Source organism: Nipponia nippon, unplaced genomic scaffold (genome assembly GCF_047370975.1).
Source record: "Nipponia nippon isolate SJK-2023a ecotype South Korea unplaced genomic scaffold, ASM4737097v1 scaffold_36, whole genome shotgun sequence".
NCBI lineage: Eukaryota > Metazoa > Chordata > Aves > Pelecaniformes > Threskiornithidae > Nipponia > Nipponia nippon.
In genome coordinates this window covers 449,944-472,210 of record NW_028262354.1, presented here as the reverse complement: position 1 = coordinate 472,210, position 22,267 = coordinate 449,944, and the positions used below count along the sequence as shown (strand labels likewise).

General features: G+C 55.3%; 1 protein-coding gene across 2 annotated transcripts in view; it reads left to right on the top strand.

Moving 5' to 3' along the window:
* Positions 1 to 22,267, top strand: part of SNX27 (sorting nexin 27) — a 33,030-nt gene that overhangs the window by 1,353 nt on the left and 9,410 nt on the right. For both annotated transcript variants that reach the window (XM_087772529.1, XM_087772530.1), the window contains exons 2-8: positions 11,339 to 11,570; positions 14,299 to 14,491; positions 15,806 to 15,870; positions 16,698 to 16,802; positions 17,914 to 17,992; positions 20,642 to 20,805; positions 22,022 to 22,111. In XM_087772529.1, coding sequence (XP_087628655.1) covers positions 11,339 to 11,570; positions 14,299 to 14,491; positions 15,806 to 15,870; positions 16,698 to 16,802; positions 17,914 to 17,992; positions 20,642 to 20,805; positions 22,022 to 22,111 — 928 coding nt within the window. The remainder of the gene's footprint in view (positions 1 to 11,338; positions 11,571 to 14,298; positions 14,492 to 15,805; positions 15,871 to 16,697; positions 16,803 to 17,913; positions 17,993 to 20,641; positions 20,806 to 22,021; positions 22,112 to 22,267) is intronic.

Sequence of the window (22,267 nt, the reverse complement as noted above, 5' to 3'; positions counted from 1 at the left end):
GGCACTGAGCTCCTGGAGAAGAGCTGTTCCCAGGAGAGATCCCTGGTAAGGATGGGAAGTAGGTTAGGAGATGCGAAAGGAGGTGGCTGGGAGGAAGGGGGAGCTCGCCCTGAGAAAGTCTGCACAGGGGAAGGGCCCGTGGTGGGCAGAAACTGGTACTGGGCTGGGTGGGCTCCCGGGTGCCCTCGCAGAGAGCCAGGACGAGGTGTGCGAGGGTGCAAACCCTTCTCTGGTGAGTGGGACCCTCGGTCTTCACCGTGGGTCCCTCCTGGGGAGGGCAGGGGATGCTTGCGGAGGGAGGAGGAGATCTGGCCGGGCAGGATTGCCGCTGCAGGCATGGCTGGGCAAGGAGGGGGACAAAAAAACGCCCTCTGGGATGAGACTGGGATGCTCTCCAGGGCTGGTGGCATGCCTTCCCCCCCGCAGCCGTGCAGCTTTGCAGAAGGCAGCAGAGATGGAAATGCGTGCTCAGGGATGGGACCGGCGGCTTGGTTTTTCTTCCCCTCGGTCACTGGGACCTCGGGGTGTCCAGGGCTGTGCGGTAGCTGTTTCTCGACAGCAAGAATTGTAATGTGAGCCTGAAAGCATCTTTCCAGGGGAATGCTTCAGCTGTGTTGAAACTGATCTTCCTCCCCCTCACAAAGAAAAAAAAGAATCTTAAACTTTGAGCCAGTGTCTGTGGACTGACATGGCTTAAGTCTCTCTGAGGGCTTTCTGTAGCCTCAGCCTGTCGAGGTGTATTTTTCTTAGCATGTTCCCCTTCGTCTTGTGGTTGTTGGGGTTGGTTCTGCCCGTGCTGAGCTGTACGATACCTCCTGATCCTTACGTATTCGTACTTCATGCTGAGTTGGTTAAGTTCAATTACTTATTAATTACAGGGATTTCATAGCAGCAGGAATGCTTTGCTGCCAGTCTTCGCAGGCTGCAGTGTGTGAAGGACAACAGCATGTGTTTGGGCCCAGCAGAGAAGAGCTGTTCTGGCTAGCCCGTGGCTAGAGAGCTGGCCGTGCCTTGCAGAAAGCTTGCTGTTGGGATCTGGCTCTCTCCCGTGTGACCCAAATACTTTACGCTTCGATTCTTTCTGTGCAGAAGAACCGTTCGGGGGGTGAATTCTGCACCTGGAGGATCTACTTGAGAGAACAGCATTTATTGACTGAGGAGAAATATTTTGTATGCCTTGCAAGGTGCCAAGCTGAAATTCTGCCTTGTGCCCACTGTGGGGAAACGTTTAAAATGCCCTGTTTGAAATCAGAGGTGGGTTTTGAGGCCGGCGCTGGAATCGGGGTTTTAGTTCCCAGCGTCTTAGCCAGCGCGAGGGAGGACCCGACCTTTAGTCTGTCACCAAACCACGCAGCGGTGTTTGAAAGAATTAAGACCTGCAGATAACGGCTAACGAGGGGGCGCGCGGGTGTTTGCTCGAGGCTCTCTGGACCCCTGGCTTCCCCTTCCACAGGGCAGGGAGCAACCGCGGCTGGAAGGATGGGGGTTTCCTCTTGCTTTATCTGCCACTTCTCATCTCCCAGGAGAAGCTGCTTTTAATTTGCCCATGTATCTTCTTGTAGCACTGCCAGGTTGGCTCTCGCCCTTTTCCAGTATTGCCTATTGCTTTTGCTAACCCGGCTGCGTAAATCAGCCCCAAAACTGTTACGTGGTACCAGCCATGTTTCGGCGGCGCGAAGACCCCGTGTCTCTGCACACTCTGCCAACAGGACGCTAATTCTCCCTGGGTCTATTAAAATCCAACTCCCGCAAGTAAATCTTAGCACGGTTGTGAGTTGGAGTAGAAAACAATAAAACAAGACTCCAAAAATAGCTCTGATTTCCCTTCCTTTCCACAGCAGCACCCTGTGCACAATGGTGGGGGTGGGGTTCCCCAGGAGGCACGGGGGCCCATCCGCCACCGCCGCCGCCTCCCTGGCACGGCCGCGCTGCTGCCTGGTTCGCCTGCCCGCCGGACCCGCGGCGGGTTCGGCAGCCACCGAAAGCTGGACCGCGGGGTCTGGAGCTGGGCGGTGGGGTAAGGACCCGGTGCTTCGGGCAGAATTGCTGGCTGCTCGGCGTCTGTGCAGATCTCATGTCGTGTTTGAGTGCCGAAAGCACGTGCGGGTTAGGTGTTCTCCGAACAGGCTGTTTATTTCTGAGCACGGCTTTGTTTCCACCTCCTGCAACTCTGAGCAAACTGGCCCGGGAGAGAGGTTTTTTGGAGCAAGAGCCTGAGAGACGAGACTCTTCATGGTGCGCTTTTGATGGAATTGCTGGGCTGTTGCTGCAGAGTCACGGGGTATTTAGCATGCGGTAACTTGTCTGTGGGGTCTGTCGCCCCACATCTCTCCCCCAGCCCGCTCTGGACGTGCACGGTGCTGGAAGACCCAGAGACCTCCCGTCCCTGCGTGGCCGAGGGCTCCGGCTGCGGTAATGGGAGGGTGGCTTTCCTCTGCGAGGTGGAGGGCAACCTGCTTCCCAGCCCTCATGCAAAGCCAAAGGAGGTTTCGGGTGTTGTCTGAAGGGTTATTTAGAGTCTGGTCCTCACTACAAAGTCCTTTCTTGCCATCCTTCACTGCATCACGCTCCCGTATCTAGCATCTAGCTCAGACCTCTTGCTTTCGAAGGCTGGTTTTGCAACATAGCTATGGCGTGCTCTCTAATCTTCTTAGCTGGTTGTGTGTTTGTGGGTGTTGAGGGCATTGGAGACAGACAATGAAAGCTAATTTAGTTCTTGATTATCACCCTGAATGACAATCATAACTAATCTTGACAGGGAAGAAAATCTCACTAGCATTTGCTCTGTTTGCAGGGAAGCTTGCTCAAAAATAATTGAACAGATAAAGAAGGGATTTGTTCTCAATATTATTGAACTGTGTGCGGTGGAAAACTGGGCCGGTCTAGGTGTGATTACGAGGGTAGGGATACCGTGCCCCGCCAGACCGGAGAGGTGGTCTCCATCACTTGCTCCTGCATCTGAAAAACGTCTGAAACGGTCGCAGCACCGCCTGCTTCGAGGGAAGGTGTCGTACCCCTCGATACGGGATTTGATGGAATAACCCCCGCCGGAGACGGCTTCTTCCTAGCCCTCGTGGGGAGTGACTTGCGCCTGGCCTGCGGGGTAAAAGGCATTTCCCTCAGGAGGTTAAACTATTTATCTCTTCTTGGTCTAAAGTCTAATTTTGTGTATTGACTTGGGACAGAAAAAGCTAGTTCTGCTTTGGAAAAGTCCGGAACGGTCTGTAAAAAGGAGGCAGCAGCTGTGTGCCCTGCTTACACGCAGCGTTTTGCTGCTCACACAAAGGGCACGTTGCCAGAAAATCGCCTTACGAAGCGGTCAGCAGGCTTTACCTTGGCCAAAGTCTTCAAGGGTGTCTCTTTCCTTGAGCTCAGGCAGTTTAGGAAGCGGATCGAGTCGGTGTCGGAAGCTTTGTCTTGCACGCCTGGATGGTGAGAAGGTGGAGGACGCGCGGGGACGCGCGGCCCCCTCGCTGCTTCGGAGGTGGGCTGTCGTTCTGCAGCTGCAGCAGTGGGAACTCACGAAACGCCTTGAGTTTGGCTTGCAGCCTGGCGAACCTGAAACCCCTCTCATCACCAGCTGATAGATGCCTTTCCTCCCCCCGTCTCTTAAACATGCCGTCTTCCCGGTAGCATTCCTGAATTCACCCCAGCCTTTCCGGGCTCCGTCCCTCGCCTTCCCGCGCACGTTTTCGGAGCGTTTTACCGTGGGTCAGCATCTCTCCCCCTCTTACAAACAGGATTGCTGAAGCGCGGGGTGTGGGGGGATTCGCCTGGTTAAGGCTGTAGATTAGAATTGGGAATAATTCGGGTCTCCTGATCGCGCCTTTCAGCCTGTGCTCGGCGTGCTCAATAAGGCTGGCGTTGGCTGTTCGAGCGAAAAACTGCAAATGTATCTCTTCTTTCTTGAGAGATAACAGCAGTGGGTAAATGAAGAACCCTCATGTGCTGGGTTTTCCATTAAGCGTACAATTAGATAAATGCAAGAGCCTTTTTATCTACCCTAGTTTAACAATTCTGCAGTATATTTAAAGAGAACTCTATATGTGCCTAGGAACGGGTGCGATGACTGAAGCTGGAGAAATTTAAACCCGTTTTTGCCGCCTGCGCTCTCTGATCCTGCTTCGTTCGGCTCAAGGTAACGAAGCGAATGGGTCAGTCCTCGCGGGCTCGGTGGGAGCGGCTGCCCCGCTCCTGATGGGGAGGAGCTGCTGGACGTTGGTGCCCGGCCTGTTATGGTGGCTTTTCTTGTACCCATCGTTTCCCTTCCTCGCTCACCAGTCTGAGCACTGAGGAAGCAGCGACGGACAAAATATAATGCAGGGGGAGAGTTTCCTTTTACCGGGATTCAAACCTGCACTTGCAAAACGCAAGCTGCAGAGCGAAATGTCATTGAGCGGCCTCGTGAACACCCGTACCCCAGGCTGCTGTTGGACTGGGATGCTGTTTCGAAGAGCTGGAGCGCGAGACCCTGCCGGGCCTTTCGCTGACATCTCTGGAGGAGCATCTCATCTTTTCAGCGTGTGGTCTGCGGAGTCCTCGGGGGCTCATTGATGTTGCTCGGAGCTCTGTGAAAGAGCGCGGCCGGGAAACCAAAGCCGCTGTCACAGGCTTGAGCTTGGTTGTCAGCAGCTTGAGCTGAGCCAGAGGAGAATCTGGGTCTACAAAAGGAACAGATCATTGGTTTGATGTCGGTCAGAAAGGTTACGCGTAAAAGTCCAGCTCCGTCCTAGCACCGGGGCCTGCGGCCTGGCAGCCCTGTCCATCTCTGGTCTTCGCAGGGTGGTTTTGCTGGTGGTCCCGGGAAGGCAAACCCAAGGAAGCCTTGACCTAGATCGTGTCTCCTGTTGCTGGTGTAGAAGCTGATGGCAATTAACTGCTCCTGAGTTTCCAGGGTGGATTTGATACAGATTTGGTTTCTGAAGTGTAACTGTTGTTCCTTTTTCAGCAAGACTAATAGCTCAGTACTTGTTTGCTTTTCAGTAATATTTAGTTTTTAACCTTCTGAAATGTTAACATTCTTTGTCTTCTTTCAGGGCATTTCAGAAGTGTTAATTTGCAAGGAATCATCGCTCTCATGATGGGAGCGGTGAATGGCGGTGGCACTGTTTGCCAGAGCAATGTGTGTAAATATGCACAGGGACGTTAAAACTTCCTTAAAATGTTGTGAGAGGCTTCTGTGAAAATGGTAATTATCCCAGCCTTGTTCTGGTCTCTCCCACACCAGAGAAATAGGAGAAGTCACTGGAATTGCACTTGTTCGTGTCTTCCTGGGGTTTTTTAGTCTGTTTGGAATAATACTGGACAGGGTCTGGATTGCTTAGCTGTAAAAGAGGAAGGCTGGCTTCCCTTCTTTTGGGTGGTTAAATATGGGGAAATACTGCTGCGGCCTCAGCTGAGCGGCCCTGGGATGGTGCAGTTTGAGGAAGGCTTGCGCCGACGGCTGTCTGGCTTGAGAGACTGAGCAGCTCGGGGGGAAACACGCTGCCTGTCGGGGAAACCGTTTAGCTTGAATGGTCTCCGGTGTCTCATGCAACTGAGAAACTTAACGCTCCTCTGGGAGCAGCTGCGAGGAGCTGGGTCTGTTAAAGCTGCTGTGGCTCGCTCGGGCGAGTGCGTGCCTCTCCCGAGGAGCGGTGAAGGGAGCTGCACCGTCGCAGCAGCTGCCCCTTTGCCAACGCACCCCGTAAGGTGTTGGCGGCGGCGTTGCGTGGAGCTGCTTCGGTGTTTGGCGTTAGCTGGATTTGAGAAAGGAGAGGGACGAAGACGACGAAGCTCCCGTTTCTGCAGCTGCTACGGCAAGCCTGGAGAAGCTGTCCCGCACCGCTGTGTCCAGTACGCTCGTTAGCTGTTCATCTTTATTTCCAGAGCCTCTCCCGAGGAGGCTGCTGATCCCTGTGGTGACTGCCCTTGTCGCTGGATCTCATCTTCAGCACTCTTCTTCCTTCATCAGCCCTTCTCAGAGCAGAGACTAATCTGTCACCGCTGCTGTTGTCTCAGCACCGCACTTAGAACCTCTCCCGCAGCTGAATATTGGTGAGAACCTGTGTGCTACGGAAGAAGCAGGAGTGCAGGGAGCTCCTTGGTTCCGTACTGAATTTTGTGGCCTTAACGTACAGCCCTGGCAGAGCTGGAGCCAGCTGCGTTTTGAGCCGAGCGTCAGGAGCTGGAAGACGCAAGGCGCTGGGTGGGGGGAGATGGGGAACGTGGCAGACCGTCCCCATTAAAGAGAGGCGACATGTGAAGTTGTGGTGCCACTGGCTGCTGCCCCATCTACACGGCAAGGCTCTTGCCAGCCTGGTTCTGTCGCACGGGGGTGGGAGAGCGGTGCGACGCTCGTTTTACGCAGGTTTTGCTGGTCTTGCCTTGACTGCAGAGCTGGGCTCTGACTTGTGCTTTGCTGTGCTGGCCCTGCCGATAGCACGGGATGGCTGAAGGTGCTCGTCTGCTAAAAAGCAAAGCCTTAAAGATGACTTGCGTATTTTCTGGGGTGTTTTTACTTGCACGGTTTGTCGGCCTGGTCAGTGCTTTGCCTGAACAAAACACAAAGGCAGGCTGTGGTCTTAATCTCCAGGAAGCTTATTGCAGACTTTCTTGCAGTAAATTTCCTTGTCATCTCTTGACAGACAGATAGTTGGGAAATTTTAAGAAGTCTTTGCAGAAAATGAGTCATTCGGTGTACAAATGGGAGAAGTGAAATGTTGTTCTCTGTGTCTTGGGTATCTTGCTCGTTAGCGTTGGCATGATGGGGAATTTTGCTTTGTCGAACACACGCTTCGTCCTCGTGGTCTCCCGGTGTTGGCCAGCAGTTCCTGTTCTTGCTGAGAACACTTGCCGATAGGTGTTCCCGGATTCAAACGCGGCTGGCGAGCGAGACGTTTTCTGCACCGTGCTGGCGGAGAGAGCAGGTTTGGGGAAGCAAGTGGGGTGCTCCAGCAGCTCGTCGGCCTTCCAGCCAGGGGACCGTGCCAGCCCGCAGCCGCTGCTCACCGTCTTTGGCCTAGTGCTTTGGAAGCTCAGTCTCAAAGAGGCTTTTAAATTCATTACGGTGAACAACACCGGCCTGCTCTGCCCCCAGCAGGTATTTTTTGTGGCAGGAGCTTGCCGAACCACAGGCTGAAGATCTTTTGTTAAGCATAACCTGCTGTAATTCCTGGAGCTTGGCTTCCTCCATAGCACCAGGCAAGCCCCGACGGGCGAGTGCCGGGGCCGGCAGCGCCTGATCTTGCCCCACGCGTGCCAGGGTTTCTGCCCTTGCAGCGGTGTCAGCGGGCAGCAAAGCGTGCCGCTGCCTCGGGTCACAGTCCGGAGTCTCAGCCCAGGCCTGTCTTGGCAGGCGTCTTTGCCAGCGTGCCGGACTGCGGCACAGGCATGTGTTCCCTCTGCCGCGGGGAGACGATTGCTGACAGAAACGTGGTAATGAGTGCTTTGGGGTTATGTTGTCTTCAGCTTGGCCGACATGAGCCCTTAGTCACAGTGAGTGTTGAGCTAGGCCAACCTTAGCCAGCACCGGGAGGAAAACAGCTTCTTCCCGGCTCCCGGGGGGACGGCGAGAGCATTTGGGAGCCCCTCGGCAGCCCTGTTTGGGTGGGGATGCTCCTGCCAGAGGGGCAGTGTGAGAAGGCTCCGCATTGCCCGGCCCAGCAGTGCACTGAACAGCTCCAGCATCGCTTGTACCCACCGACTTCAGAGCTTTTCCTGCGGTAACCTTCCTGCGAGGCAGCTCGCGTCCCTGGCAAGGCAAGGAGGGAAGGAGACTCGCCCGCCATCCTGCAGCAGACAGCGACAGAACCTCGTGCTCCTCTTTGAGCCGCATCCACGTTTGGTGGTGGACAGCTGGGAGAAGCAATTTGTCGGAGACGGTTGCTCCTCGAGTGCCGCTGAAGTCTGGCAGACCTGGCCGGGGGCTGCGTGTGCCTGGCCGCGGTCCCCACCCTGCAGCAGTTTGCTCCACCGCGAGCAGAGTTCCCCTCTGTTTTCCGTCCCGCGCAGAAGAGAGCCGTGTGCCGCCTGCGGCGCCTCCTTCCTGGAGGGAAGGATTCGTTGGATCTGGTAGTCATCTGCCGCCGTTGGATCTGGACGTCCTTTCTGTAAGGTATGGAGGGACCCAGCCCTGCGGTCAGCTCAGCAGCCCTCTCCTGGGACCACGCCTGTCCCCTGGAAGGCTAAAGGTAACGCCTGGATCTTTTTTCCAACTCCAAACGGAGGCAGAAACTTGAGGAGCAAAGTATCTGAGTGTCCCGTTGTCTTGGGAAAAGTGCATTCGGCTCTCGGATCCCGCAGGTCCGTGGCTGCGCAAACAGCACGTCGTTCAGCTGCGCTCCTCCCGCCTTGCCGGCTGCTCCTGATTTGCCTGTCTCGTATGATTTACCGTTCCCTTTCTTCGTCGGTTCGTCGATGATGATTCCAGCCTGAGTTGCTATGGTGACTTTATTGCCAAGGTGCGAGTCCTCCGGCCCTGCATGCCTGCGGTACCGGCTGCTCCTTCCCGCTGCTTGGCACAGCGGAGGGGCGAGCAGGGCTGCTGTTAAAGCAGCATCCGATCGTAGAAAGAAGCCTGCTGGGAGCGATGGAGAGCCGGCAGTGGGTGTTACCGGTTTTTGTGAATGAAATGATGCATTGCAGTCTTATTGTCGGGAGTCCCAGGTCCTGTCCTCACCCCCTCCCAGGGTTTGGTGTCGGCTCGGGGAGGGAGTGGGTGGCAGCAGAAGTCACTGGGGACTGAGGAAGGTGTGGGAGAGGAGGAGGAGGAGGAAGCTGGCAGCGTGGTTGTTCTCGGTCTGCTGTGTCCGAGGTCTTTGCTGATGGGAAGTTAAGCTGAGGACTTAGTTCCAGCCTAGCTGGGCTGAGTAACTAAAAAACAGCCTTGACTTTTGTGGACTAAGCAGGGAGTCCTGCAGCCTGGGTCATCCCAAAGCCCCTGCTGCCGGCTGGAGGGGGGCTCTGCCTGTCGCTGGCTGGAGATGAGCTCGAGGCTGAGCGTGGGACGGTGACTCAACTCCCCTGCCTTTGTCCTTCTCTCTTCAGGGCAGGACTGGGCCACATGGAGGAGAGTCGTTATGGCCTGCCGTCCCTCCAGCCTTCACGCAGCTGGAGTCTCTGGCTTTTCATCCCCATCCAGCAAAAATCACACTTGGGCAGCGGTGCTGTGGGACTTTGTGGACTGGCTTTAGTTCTAGGCGAGTGGATGTGATCTGGGATAAGTGAGCAGCACATGAGCATCGGTCAGGTGCAACAGAGCGAATGTCACTTTAATGTGACGGTGTTGGTGGCTAACGGCTTGACTCGGTAACGAGGGCTGCCCTCTGTGACCGAATTCGCTGCTTTGGAGGCCACGCTCCTGCCCCGTGGAAGAGCTGGCCGGCGAGGAGGGGATTTTCCCTCTTCCTGAACATAACGGCCTCGTTGCTGTGAAAGCTGTGTACAGCTTTTGGGCACGCTCATCACGCCCAGGGGCTGCATCCGAGGGTTGCTTCGTTATCCCTTCCCTGACGTGGTGCGGGAGCTCGAAGAGGGCTGATGGCCGCCGGTGGTGGCCGAGCTGGGGAAGCTTTCTTGTCCAGCTCCTGGCAAAGCGCAAGTGCTGCCTCTGGCTCACGAGCACGGCTTGGGGCTTTTTTAAACTTGGTTCGGCGCCTGGGATCTCTCACCCAGATTTGAAAGTCGAGATCGGATCTTTCCAGGGAGATTCTTCTAAGTAAAAGTTCGATAAGAAATGATCGATGTGAAGTGGTGAGAGCTGTTCTCTTTCATTGGAGAGCTGGGGATTGAAAGCTAAATCCTGCGCTTGAGGTAAGGCAAGTTGGGATGGTTCTGTGACCAGCGCTGCGTCTGCGGCGGTGAGATGATGGCAGTCTGTTCCCGGGCTCTGGGAAGGAGAAGCGGATTGCCAGAGGGAGTATTTGAGAGCCCTTTCCCCCCCTGCACGGTCAGGATTCGTGGCTGGGAAAGCGCAGGCTGCTTCCCTCGTGCAGTCCTCTGAAGCATCAGGTCATGGCCGTAGCCAGCAGCACAGAGTAAGGGCGATGCTGGGCTTTCTGGTGGAGAAACTTTTCGGTGCAAGCGAAGACAAATTGGGGTTGTGGCGTGGTTGCCAGTGTTGCTTCAGCAGCAGTGGGAAACTCCTTGGCTCGTCCCAAGCGGCTGCTCAGGAAGCAGAGGCGAAAAGGGAGCTGTCGCGGCCGGTGATCTGCGGGCTCCCGGCAGCCCTGCGGCTGGCTGGTGGGGATGCAGTGGGTGAAGCTCTGCCTGTTCCTGTTTACACAGGGAATGCTTCGGATGCCAAACTCTTCGCAGAGATGCTTGTGATGACTGCAAGTTTATGGAGACTCGCTACTAAATTTAGCTCTTATCAGGAGGAAAACCAGGCTTGTCCTTTTCCAGATTTGGTAGAGAACCAAACAGCTTTGAAATCAAGTCGTAGGTCCAGCATCTTTCCAGGCTGGCCAAGGCATGGTCTGTATCTTCTGGGCAAAGCAAGACCCAGGCGACGGTTAACTGAGCTGGCAGGGAGAGCAGGGACGTCAGGAACGCTTTGGAGGTGGCTTGGGTATGTCTTGGGTCTTCAGAGCTTTCTGGAGGCTCCTGGAGGGCTTGGGGCCGATTGTGGTCTTGCGATCCCGTAGCATCGCTCCTGGGCTGTTTGGGGCAAGACAGAGCGGTTTGCCTGGAAGGAACCGAAGGAACGCACGTCTCCTTTGCGTTGCACCGGAGCGTGTGTGCTCGCGGGTGCTGTGTCTCGGCGGATGGGAGCACCAGCTTCTGAAATCACTTATCTTTGCTCTCTGAGCCTCCTTGCCTGCTTTCTCGCTCCTGTTCACCTGGAAGCCTCCGTTCGAGTTTAGGGACATTCACTGAGGTTTTGGAGCTGTAGAGGATCGGGAGGTGGGCCTTGCCCTCGCAGAGCGGTGCGTGCGAGGTCTTCAGTGGTTTCTCCCCAGTTCTGTGGTCCCCTTGCGTTTGCCTGTAGCTGACGGGAAAAGGCTCGCTTCTGGGTACGAACGTGCCGTGGCGTACCGCTGAGAAACGGGAAAAACTGCCAAACCCGTTTTAAATATTCAAGGGGGTGCATGAGCCTTGCGGAAGTTTTAGTTGTGTCTGAAGTCTTTAAACATAATTCAGTAACTAATAACACGAAAATCATCAATAGGTGATTAGCAATAGAAAGATGAGCGAAGCTTAGGTCAGAGTGAAACTGGAGCAACCAGAGCAGCTGAGGCGGGAGGGATTTTCAAAGGAAGCAGACGTGTGCTGGATCTCGGGGCTGGTCCTGGCGTGGTTGGAAGGCTCTGCAGTCACCTCTGCCTTGCTCATGGCTTTTCTGCTTTCTCTTCCGCAGGAATGGGGTGAATGTCGAAGGAGCAACGCACAAGCAAGTGGTGGACCTGATTCGCGCAGGAGAGAAGGAGTTAATTCTGACGGTGCTGTCCGTGCCTCCCCACGAGGCAGATAATCTCGATCCAAGCGATGACTCTTTGGGGCAGTCATTCTACGACTACACAGAAAAACAAGCTGTGCCCATCTCCATCCCCACGTACAAGCACGTGGAGCAAAACGGCGAGAAGTTTGTGGTTAGTATCAGCTCGGATGGCGTTTTCTGGAGACGGGATGTGTCCGCCCTCCGAGCTGGCGTGCTCCTTGCTGGTAGTGACAATTGGTGGCAGCGCTCTGTTTGTCTTCGGGACGGAGGCACGTTAATTCATTATTGACTGGGTTTGACACTGTCTTACTGAGGCTTGCCCATCTTCACTCTTACTGTGCTTGGCTATTTTGCAGCTGTTTCCTATGGGCTGGGAAGCTTTTTTATTAATGGATCTGGAATAGCTTGATCTCTTGTGAAGATTAAGTAGGAAGTTATTATTTTGTTCATAGAAGCTTTCGTATTTGTATCTCCTGTTTTACACCAAGTGTTAAGGACATCTGTGATAGATGCAAAAGCAAAGGGAGCAGATGTCTCGAAGCGTAGCTTCCCATCTCCAGAATTTCTTTTCCCTTTAGGGAATGTCAGGGAAAATAGCTTTAAAAAGTCTTTTTCCTTTGGGTTCCCTGCCTCTTCTCTTGCATTTACTGGGGAGGCTGGCAGTCTTTTTCCTAGATGCTGTGATCTGTCATCTGAGTACCCGACTCGGGTGCATCCTCTGAGCCTTAAGGTTGATTCTGGCTCATCGGGGATGGCTGGCGGTGGCTGGTAAGGAAACGTGTGGAGAGGGACCCAGAGTGGGTTGGACAAAGACGCTCGTCTGCAGAACTGTTTCTTCTTGCGACATCTGGGGTGTATTTAACCTCCTCAGTCGGCCTGGCCTTGCTTAGCTCTTCTGCTTCCTCGCCTGGCTGTGTAGTGTTCACGGATGTTGGGCTTGCACGCTGTCTCAGTTGCCCCGTCCTCGGGCGCCCCGCGTCTCGCTGCGGGCCGCTGCTCTGAGCACGCTGGGGTCTGTGCTGCAGCGAGGGTCAGCAGAGCCTGCGGCCGAGCCCCAGCTGCCTCCGAGTCTCAGTCAGCGGCTGGTAGAGACAGAGCCACGCCACAAGGGCGGTATTCTTCCCCCTGCAAATAGCTGCTTATTGTTAGGAGCGCAGTCCTACCCATGTCCAGACCGCGTTTTTCTTCTGCTCTGTGTGCTGTCTTCGTTTTTCCAGAGCCAGGGAACTGTGCGGCCATCGGTGGGGGTGGATGATGAGGTGGAGGGACTTGGGATGAGACAACGAGTGTCGGGTGTTTTAATTATGCTGCTGCTTTGACTCGCGGCTGGAAGATTTGTGCCATACGCTGGCTCCCTTCACCCTCCCAGACCGGGAGGTAGGTTTGGCTGGAGCAGTCGCCCTCGGGACACGACTGCGTTGTAGTGTGAAGTGCCGGGAGAGATGACAAACTGGCTCATCACTTTTTCCTCTCCCAGCTGAGGACGCAGGCATTTTCCCAAGGAAGACACAACCAGTGTCAGTGTTTCAAAAGCAACGTGTGTGTGAGAGGAAGGGTGGAGAGGGTTCAGCAGCGCTCGGCTTGCCAGAAGAGTCCGGCTGCTGTGCAAAGCGTGTCACTTCAACCTGCCACCCTGGCGTGCCTGTCTCTGAAGGGGACAGATGGAATCCTTGTGGATCCGCAGCCTCGCGGGGAGCATGTGCTGCACCCTGCTGTCCCAGCCCAGGCGGGATGCTGTCGGATCAGGTGTGCCGTACCGGGCAGGAGGAAAAGGGTCCTAGAAGCCAGAGGTTCTTAAAAGAGCGCAGTGCAGGGGGGTCAGAGGGAGCCTCGTCACTGGACGGGCAGTAGCTGCTGCTGTTCGGAGCTAGCCCTATCCTGGCGCCTTCTCCCGAGGTGACGCCGGCAGGGTTGAACGCGTGCTGCTTTTTCAGGAAAAAGCTGTGGTTTTGTTGGAGCAGTTTCCCCTCGCGAAGGTTGTCGGGCAGGTACCTGGAGTGCAGGCGTGGAGGGGGAGCGAGCTGGGACCGCTCCAAGCCCTCATCTGGGGAGCAGGCTGGGGTTTTGTCTTCTGAGTGCTGCTGAAGCTGCCCTCGGTGCGTCTTCGGCACGTGCCTCTTGCTGGACGCCGCCTCTGTGCTCTGCCAGCCCTTTGGCTTCGGGAGGACGGCGGAGGGTGATGCTCCCCTCCTCAAGAGGAAAGGTTGCGGTTGCAAACGCTTCCCTTGTGCAACGTGAAAAAGCACGAACCTACTCTCTTCCCCACTGCACCCCTTTCCTCACGTGAGCTAATTAAGGTAACGCTGCTGTTTGGGACCTCCTTATCGCCGAGGGCATATTAGCAATGCCTAGATAAGAGCTTGTTTAACTTGCCTGCCAGACTGAGCAGATTGGCTTTAAAAATGGAGGCGGCTGGTTAACGAACGGGAAAGGAATTCCCTGAAGAGCATCACAGTGCTGAGAAATGTCCTGCGACTGTGGCTCTGCTCTGGGTTTCCCCTGTTTGGGACCAGAGTCCTATTTCCTTAATGGTGTCCAGAATGAAACTGGAAGAGCGCACGCATAGCGAAGAAACTAGTTAATGTGGGGTGCTCCTAAAGGATATGTAATGCTGCTTCTCCCCTGGTTTTCTTCTCTTCTTGGGGTAGAAAGGTGCCTTGAACTCGCGCTGATCCTGCTGCTGTCAGGTGGAGGTGGTAGCTGGGACGTTCTCCAGGGATCGGCAGCGGCGTATTTAACTCTTCATACCAGTTTCTCATTCTAGCTCAAACCCTCCTAATTTAGTCTTGCGCTACCTGCGGGTCCGGGAAGGCAGAGCTGTTCCGGTTTGGATTTGGAAATCTTCCCTCCCCGCAGTGAGCCTCTTCTCCTCCCCGCAGGTCTACAACGTTTACATGGCGGGCCGCCAGCTCTGTTCGAAGCGGTACCGGGAGTTCGCCATCCTGCACCAGAACCTGAAACGGGAATTTGCAAACTTCACTTTTCCGCGTCTCCCAGGGAAGTGGCCGTTCTCTTTGTCGGAGCAGCAGCTGGACGCCCGGCGGCGAGGGCTGGAGGAGTACCTGGAGAAAGGTACTGAGCTGGGAGGAGAGCCCAGGCAGCCGTGCGCCGCCTTCCTCGCAAGTGGGGAAACAGATCCGCGGGGTACATCCTTCCAGGGGTGGTCCAGAACTGCACAGGTGTTTGTTTACCTGTGAGGGACGGAAGCTCGTTTGTAGCTGGATTGGATTTTACGGCTGAGGTGGGGAGAGGGAGCCCAGACTTGCCATGGCTTAATGATGCGTGCGTTACCACCTTGCAGCGCACTTCCAACAACAAAATGTATAATTAGTGTTTTAACGCATAATGAGCTTTTATTTATAGTGTCGTGTTGCTCACCAGTAGTCTTGGAGATGAGGGAGCACGGGGAGGAGGAAGAGGAGGGAAGCTTTGGAGCAGGGAGAAAGTCGCGTTCGAGGCCGTTCTCATCAGGGGAGCTCAGCTCAACCTGAGCTTGCTCAGGGCTGAAGCGCTTTCGTCCTTTTTAATCAGAATTGTAATGCCTGCAGCAGCAGCTTCCTTTAGATCGAGTTCAGATGGTGGGAAAGTGGATGCAAAACCTTACCTCTGTATCGGAGTGCCTGGCGGAAAGACCTGACCCCACGCTTTGCAGTGAAGAGGCTGCAGGTGGGATTCGGGGAGCAGTGACCCCTGTTCCTATGATGCTGTGTTATTTTCTTAGCTGCCTGGCAGCAGCTCGGTTCATTCGTGTGAGTTAACAGCCTCTTGCCTTACCCAGCACCTGGGAGTGAAGCCCCTGCTTCCCCCAAGATGGACGTGGGTCAGGTTTTCCCCACCCCGCTGGTATCAGCCCTGCCTTGCCCGGCTCCTTCATCTTCCTCCTCGCTTACCAGCTGGCTGGAGGAAGGGACGGGCTGGTTGCGTCTTAGAGGCAACATGATACAGTTTGGGTCCGAATGATTTGCTGAACTTGGCCTAAATTCCCAAATAGATTCAGTCCCTCTGGGATAACTTTTTTTTTTAGAGGCAAAAGGACTATTTATGAAATTCTTGCCCACTTTTAAGTATGGTCTAAACCTCTGGCTGGCGCTGTGCCTGGGGCCTGGATGTCACCCACTGGGAATATCTCAGTGAGCTACTCAACACCTCTTGTCGCTTGCTGTTGTGGGAGATTCAGGCTGGATCAGTCTTTGTGCCAGGACACCTGATACAGCCCGGAAAGCGCTCGCTTTGAGAAGGCTTTTCCAGGCTGGAGATACGCTCTTGTTTCACACCGCCCGCAGAACAGACAGTTGTTGTTTCCAAGTCACTTTTGGGCCGGTTGCGGGAGGGGAGAGCTCCCCCTTTCCCCGGGCACCCCACTAACCCGCGCTCTCTGCCCCGCAGTGTGTTCGATACGCGTCATTGGGGAGAGCGACATCATGCAGGAGTTCCTGTCGGAGTCGGACGAGGTAGGCACGTTGGCGACGGTGCTGAGGCTCTGCTGTGACCTTCCCTGTTACAGAGGCCGTAAACGCTTGGTAAAACTGGATCAGAGAGCAGAGACGTTCCCTGCCAAAGCCTCAGTTGGTTGAATAGAAGACGATAGCAGAAAATGAAGGCTGCGGTTTGCTGTCTGTCGCTGCACGTAGGAAACCTTTTCTCCATAGCAGCGGCTAGGAGCAGCGTCGCTGCCGCTCTCGGAGGCGTGCCCAGAGCAGAACCAGCCGCGAGGCCTCGTTGCGTGCCCTGGCTCTATGGCAAGGGGAGGCCCGGCAGAAAAACACATTTGCTGACTTTCCTGCTGGCTTCTGTGCGGGTGGCAGCCCAGGTCGCTTTGCATTTGTGAGCTGCTTGGCAGCGGCCAGAAAGGCAGCAGGCGCTCTGAATCCCCGTCGGTCTGACTTGCTCCTCCCGAGATCCGAGTGGCAGGCGGCAGCAGGGAGTTGCTGTTTGCCCTTCAACTCTTGCTCTTTTTCCGACCTTTCCAAGGTGCGTTAAGTTGCCATGTCCCAGAGCTTCCTCTCGCTCTTCGCTGGCAAACCCGGGGATGGAAAATCCCACCCCGTCGTGGTCTGAAGCAGTTTGCTCGGCTTCACGTCTCGGAGCAGAGCTCACGTCTTCCTTCTTTCGGGACTTCTCCGGTGCAGACTGGAGTGGGATTCCTGAGGCTTGCAGAGCAGCTGGTTGTTAGAAGTGACCATTTTAATTAGCCAGTGTGAGGCAATAAATAGTCCACAGAGCTCGGGGCTCAGTTTGTGTGATGCTGATTTCTGCCCTCTCTTCTGCCCTCCTTCAGAATTACAATGGCGTCTCGGATGTGGAGCTCCGAGTAGCGTTACCAGATATAACAACAGTGACAGTCAGAGTCAAAAAGAACAGCACTACAGACCAGGTGTACCAGGTGAGCTACTTTTTATTTGCCTTGACCGGAAGATTAACATCATTGGGACGTTAACCAAGACCCCGTGGGTGCCCGCTTGCTCCTCGTCGAGTGCGGGTGGGCGTCAGTGATGCTGCTTTGCTGTAGCAGAGAGGGTAGGGACGCTAGAGAACTCAGACCTCGGGCCGTGCTGAAGCAGCGCTTTTGCTGGCAGGCTTGGCTGCAAGGACAGAGTCATCGCTGAATTAATTTTCACTGATAATATCTTAAAGCTGGCGGGTGGCTGTAAGCACCAGACAGATTGTGTGTTATGGCTTGCAGTGGCTGCGGTGGAGGAGCTGGATGCAGGAGCTGCCCGCAGCCACCGCGAGTCTCGCTGGGGCTGTGCGGCAGGACAGCGGGTTGAGTGTTAAGCGCAGCGACCCTGCGGGGAATCCTCTGGCCAGATGACAGGTTTGCGAGCGGCCAGAGGCCCAGTGCTTTACGTGGGAAACTACGGGCAACTGACTTCAGCCAGCACTGCTGGAGGAAAAGGGGAAGCTGTCAGTGGCGTAGGGGGAATGGGATGATGCCGGGGAGACCCTTTTTGAAAGGGGAACTAAAAATGTTGCTGCAAGCGAGGGAGCCAGAGGGTTGCGAAAGAGCCGGCTCTGGGGAGCTCCAGATCGGCGCGGCAGAGTCCTGCGGCTGGGATGCGCAGTCTGTTCGCACGTTTGGGACGCAGCCTGTTGGATTGCACCTCGCCTCCGCCGAGGTCTGTGGGTTTTGGCTGTGTACTAGCGTGCAGGCCTGAAGCGCTGTTGGAGACAGCTCCCAGGGGAGGTGTGCACGCCTCTTCTGTTGGGGACCGAGGCTGGAGGCATCGGAAGAAAAGATGACCTACTTGTCAGCCATGGTGGCACTTCAAATCCAGAGCAGTTTACAGGAAGGTGAAAGCGGGAGAGTCGAAGCCCTTGCTTAACATCTGGTTTTACTGGAAGAGTCGAATTCAGGTTTTCCCATAGCGACTACCCCCTCGGGTTAGGGACTACTTGGGAATGACCTGTGTGAAGCCGGCCGTGCCCCGGAGGGGGACGCGCAGCTGCCGGCTCCTGGTTTGCTCACCCCGTTTTCCCGTTTGGTTGCTCTTTAGGCTGTGGCTGCGAAAGTCGGAATGGACAGTATTACCGCAAACTACTTCGCCTTGTTTGAAGTGATCAATCACTCCTTTGGTAAGTCTTTTGATCCCCTCGGTGCTGAGGAGCAACTGAGGAGAAGGCTCTGCAGTGCTGCAGAGCCCAGTGGCACTCTCATTTAGGTCTTATCTCTACTCACAAAATCAGGAGCCCCCGGGAGGAACCGGGCGGGTGCGGTAGGCTCTGATAACGAGGAGCCCTCAAAGCTTGATGGCTTTTTTTGCTGCCGCTTGACTTTCCCTTTCTTAAGCGGCTCAAGGAGATGAGCTTTTTGTTAAACCGAAAGACGCATTTTACTTTAGTTCAAAGGGTCCAGCGAGCTTAGAAAAAGTGGGCAGCGTCACTGCAACGCAGCCGTCTCTGGAGAGGGGGGCACCAGCAGTGGCTTGGGGTGGATTTTTTTCCTCTTCCTTTGCTGGAAAGGAAAGCGGATCGAGGGCACGCGCGTAGGTGTGGGTCAGCGTCCGGGTCCTGGAGGGGATGTGCTGCAAGCTGCATCTCAGCTTCTCACCTCTCCTTCCGTGGTTAAATCCCGATGGTATTTGAGGCTTGAGTGCGCGATTCGGGGTGATCGTTTTGGCACTTAAGTAACTGCCGTCCTTCCAGCTTAGTGCGCGCTGGAGTCTCCTGGCTGCTGTTCAGATCCCTGGCCGCAGCAATCTCTGATTTCGCCCAGCTTCACCTTGGGTTTGCTGAAGCTGTAGAGAGGCCAAAATGTCATGGTCGCACCACAAAATGGGTGTAGTGGTTCGTTTGTGTTTTATTTTTTTTTCCCTGTGCTTGGTTTTAAGCCAAGTGTATTTCTCATTCCCAGCTGGGTGCCTTCATTTCTGGGTTGTCATCTTTATGTGCCTCAAACTCATCCTGTGTTGGGGCACACTGCCTTGTAGCAAGAGATTTCTAGGGCTGTTCCTTGTGCTCACAAGATTCTGGCTGAACGGCCAGGGCAATTTTTAGCTACTTAAAGCCCTCCTAAAATGACTCATCCCACAGAACAGGCTAGGTTTGCGTTCAGACAGTGACCCTGGGGCAGCCAAGATCACCAGTCTCCTGTAAAACTGTTGGCGTTTGTCGCTGTTTAACCCCAGCCGGCAGCTGAGCCCCGCGCAGCCGCTCGCTTGTTCCCCCGGTGGGACGGGGGAGAGGATCAGAGGGGTAAAAGTGAGAAAGCTCGTGGGTTGAGGTAAAGACAGTTTAATAGGTGAAGCAAAAGTCACGCACGCAAGCAAAGCAAAACCAGGAATTCCTTCACTGCCTCCCATCGGCAGGCGGGTGCTCAGCCATCCCCAGGAAAGCAGGGCTCCGTAACGGTGACTTGGGAAGAGAAACGGCATCGCTCCCAGCGTCCCCCCCTTCCTCCTCCTTCCCCCAGTTTCTATACTGGGCGTGACGCCATATGGTGTGGAATAGCCCTTGGGCCAGTCGGGGCCAGCCCCGCTGGCTGTGCCCCCTCCTAGCCTCTTGTGCCCCGGGCAGAGCACGGGAAGCTGCAAAGTCCTTGACCAGTGCAAGCCCTGCTCAGCAACAACTGAAACATCAGTGCGTGATCAACATTATTTTCATCCTAAATCCAAAACACAGCACTGTGCCAGCTACTAAGCAGGAAATTAACTCTATCCCAGCTGAAACCAGGACAGTGTTGCAGAACTGCCTCTGCCAACGGGTTTGTGGTCGCTTTTTGAGGGTTACTGGGTGCTGGTGCGTCAGAGCAGGACACGGACATAGCGAGGGAAGAGCAGGGCTGGAGGGTCGACGTGCTTTGAGGTTGCCGAGGCCGGGCAGGGCCGTGCAGGGAGCCCCAGGCAGGAGCACCCGATGCTGGGAGATGGGACGCTGCAGCGCACGGGCACAGTCTCGCGGAGGAAGCGTTTACGGTGCCGGACTCTAACTGGAGCTGTTAATTCCTTGTTCCTGTGAGCACTGCGCTTCTCAAACTGCACTGGAAAGTAAAAACTCCAGTTAACCTTTATGGCTTGTGCTTTCTGGACACTTGCTGCAAACATCCACGTTTCTTCTTGTCTGGATACACTCCATTTAATTTCTCTGGAAACCATAAGCTCCATCTGCAGTGAGACAGTGACCATATCCCTACCTGATGAAGGAGACCTACTGGCAGTTGTCTTTTTTTGTCCATCAAAGCTGGCTAAGGCAGATTTGAACACAGTAAATGTCCCGCCTGGTGGCCCAGCTGCCCCAGCTTGGCTGAGCAGTGCAGCAGGTTTTGTCCGGGCTCTGGCGGCAGCCTGCCAGGACGGGGGGACCTTCTCCAGCCCCCCCACGCTGTGGGGACGGTGCATCGGCCCGGGGCACTGCCATCCCAAGGCTTGGGCAGGGCGGACCTCCCTGTGCGCAGCAGGGGATGAAGTCAGGCCGTTGTGCTGATGCTCAAGAGCTGCCCGGAGCTCTCTGACGGCCAAGAGGAGCTCTGTCTCACGCAGACTCCTGCCTGTGCGCTAGAGGACCAGCATGGTCTGACACTACGGAAGCAGGTATTGAGAAAAGCTGGATTTTGTCAGGGAGGAGAAGAAAGGGCCTTGGAGCGGAGCTGGGGTCCTGATCCCGGCCGGATCAGCTAAAGGGCATCGCCGATGGTGATTTGTACAGCAGCCAGGCTGCGGTCACAGACGACGCTGCTGATGCTGTGTGGGGCCATGTGCTTACCTTGATGTTTTGTGCTTTTTCCAGTGCGCAAACTGGCGCCCAATGAATTCCCCCACAAACTCTACGTGCAGAACTACACCTCGGCGGTGCCGGGAACGTGCCTGACCATCCGAAAATGGCTGTTCACTACAGAGGAGGAGGTTCTTCTCAATGACAACGACCTGGCAGTCACCTACTTCTTCCATCAGGTAGGTGCCCAAGAGCTGTAATTTTTTACTGGAGATAAGGCAACACAAGCACCCGGCTCCCAGAGCTGCTCCAAACACCACTATCCTTTGGCGTACTGGCCAGAGTGTGAAATGGAGGGCCAGTCCTGCTTGGGTAACTTCAAGGAGTAGAAGGCCGTGGATGGGTGAATTGGCAGCGCTGTGGTGAGCTTGTGGCCAAGCCGCAGTCAGACGGGGAGGCAGGACTTCTGCCACTCTCGTTGCGGGGAAGCTGCCTTCCCAGAGCGAGCTGAAAGGATCCTGGGAGGCTGCACTCCTGGGTTTCCTCATTCTGTGTGTTGTCGGTGAAGATGTCTGTGACCAGCTGGGGAACAGACTTCTCCCTGTGCACCCTAAGGAAAGGGGGCGTTTCTGCCTGTGGTTTCACTTCATGCAGATTCTCTGGGATGTAGGGGAGTCCGAGAAGAGCCATGTTCTCCCATTGCCTGCATAAAGCCCGTCCAGAATGACCCACGCAGAGGTAGATAACTGCAAAGTTCAGGAAGATGATTCCTGCTCTGTCTCAACCACCAAAAACGCTGTCCCAACACTCTCTGAACTGGGCCTGTACCAGCCTCTGGTACAAATTGATTTAAAATAGCAGTTGTCAAATTCTCTCATCTCCTAGGCTGGCTCTTTACTGGCTGGCGGTTTTACAAGCCACTTTGTGACAGGGGCAGGAGTCCTTGCTGGAGCGTGCAGCTGAGGAGCGAAAGTAAGGGGCGGTGTACCTGCTCCATCCTGAAGGAAAAGCGCATTTTCCTGTCAGCACTCCAGCAGCACAGTGGGTAAAAGCCAGCACTGCTCTGCTGGAGACGGCTGTGTCTGGAGTGCGAGGGTTGTGCCGGCCTGTCTTTGCCTGTGGCTGAAGGCAAAAGCAGGATACCAGGTACCAGCATTTCCAGATCCATCCTCTTTTGCCAGGGGACATTCTTCCAAAGTCCTGCTGGACGCCTAGGCATCTCTGCGCTCCCCGAGGCAGGCAGAGGCTCGTGGCAGGAGTCGGCGAGTGCGAAGAACCCCCCTGAGCCTGGCCGTCCCTCTGCCTCCCTGGGCGCGCTGGCTGCGGTCTGGGGCTGAGAATTTGGGTGGCTGTTCAGGGCGGCCTCGGGCCGGCCAGGGAAGGCAAAGCATTGTGACTCAGTGAAGAGATCCTCTAGTCTGACCTCCTGGGTTTCCTTTCCCTTTTTCTGTTTAGGCTGTTGATGATGTCAAGAAAGGCTACATCAAAGCAGAGGAGAAGTCCTACCAGTTACAGAAGCTGTGTGAGCAGAGAAAGATGGTCATGGTGAGTTATCCCGCCTGTCCTGTTGGCTTTCCTTCCCGTTTGCCATGCTGTGTCTGGAAAGGAGACGCTGGAACAGGTTGCCCAGAGAAGCTGTGGATGCCCCATCACTGGAAGTGTTCAAGGTCAGGTTGGACGGGGCTTTGAGCGACCTGGGCT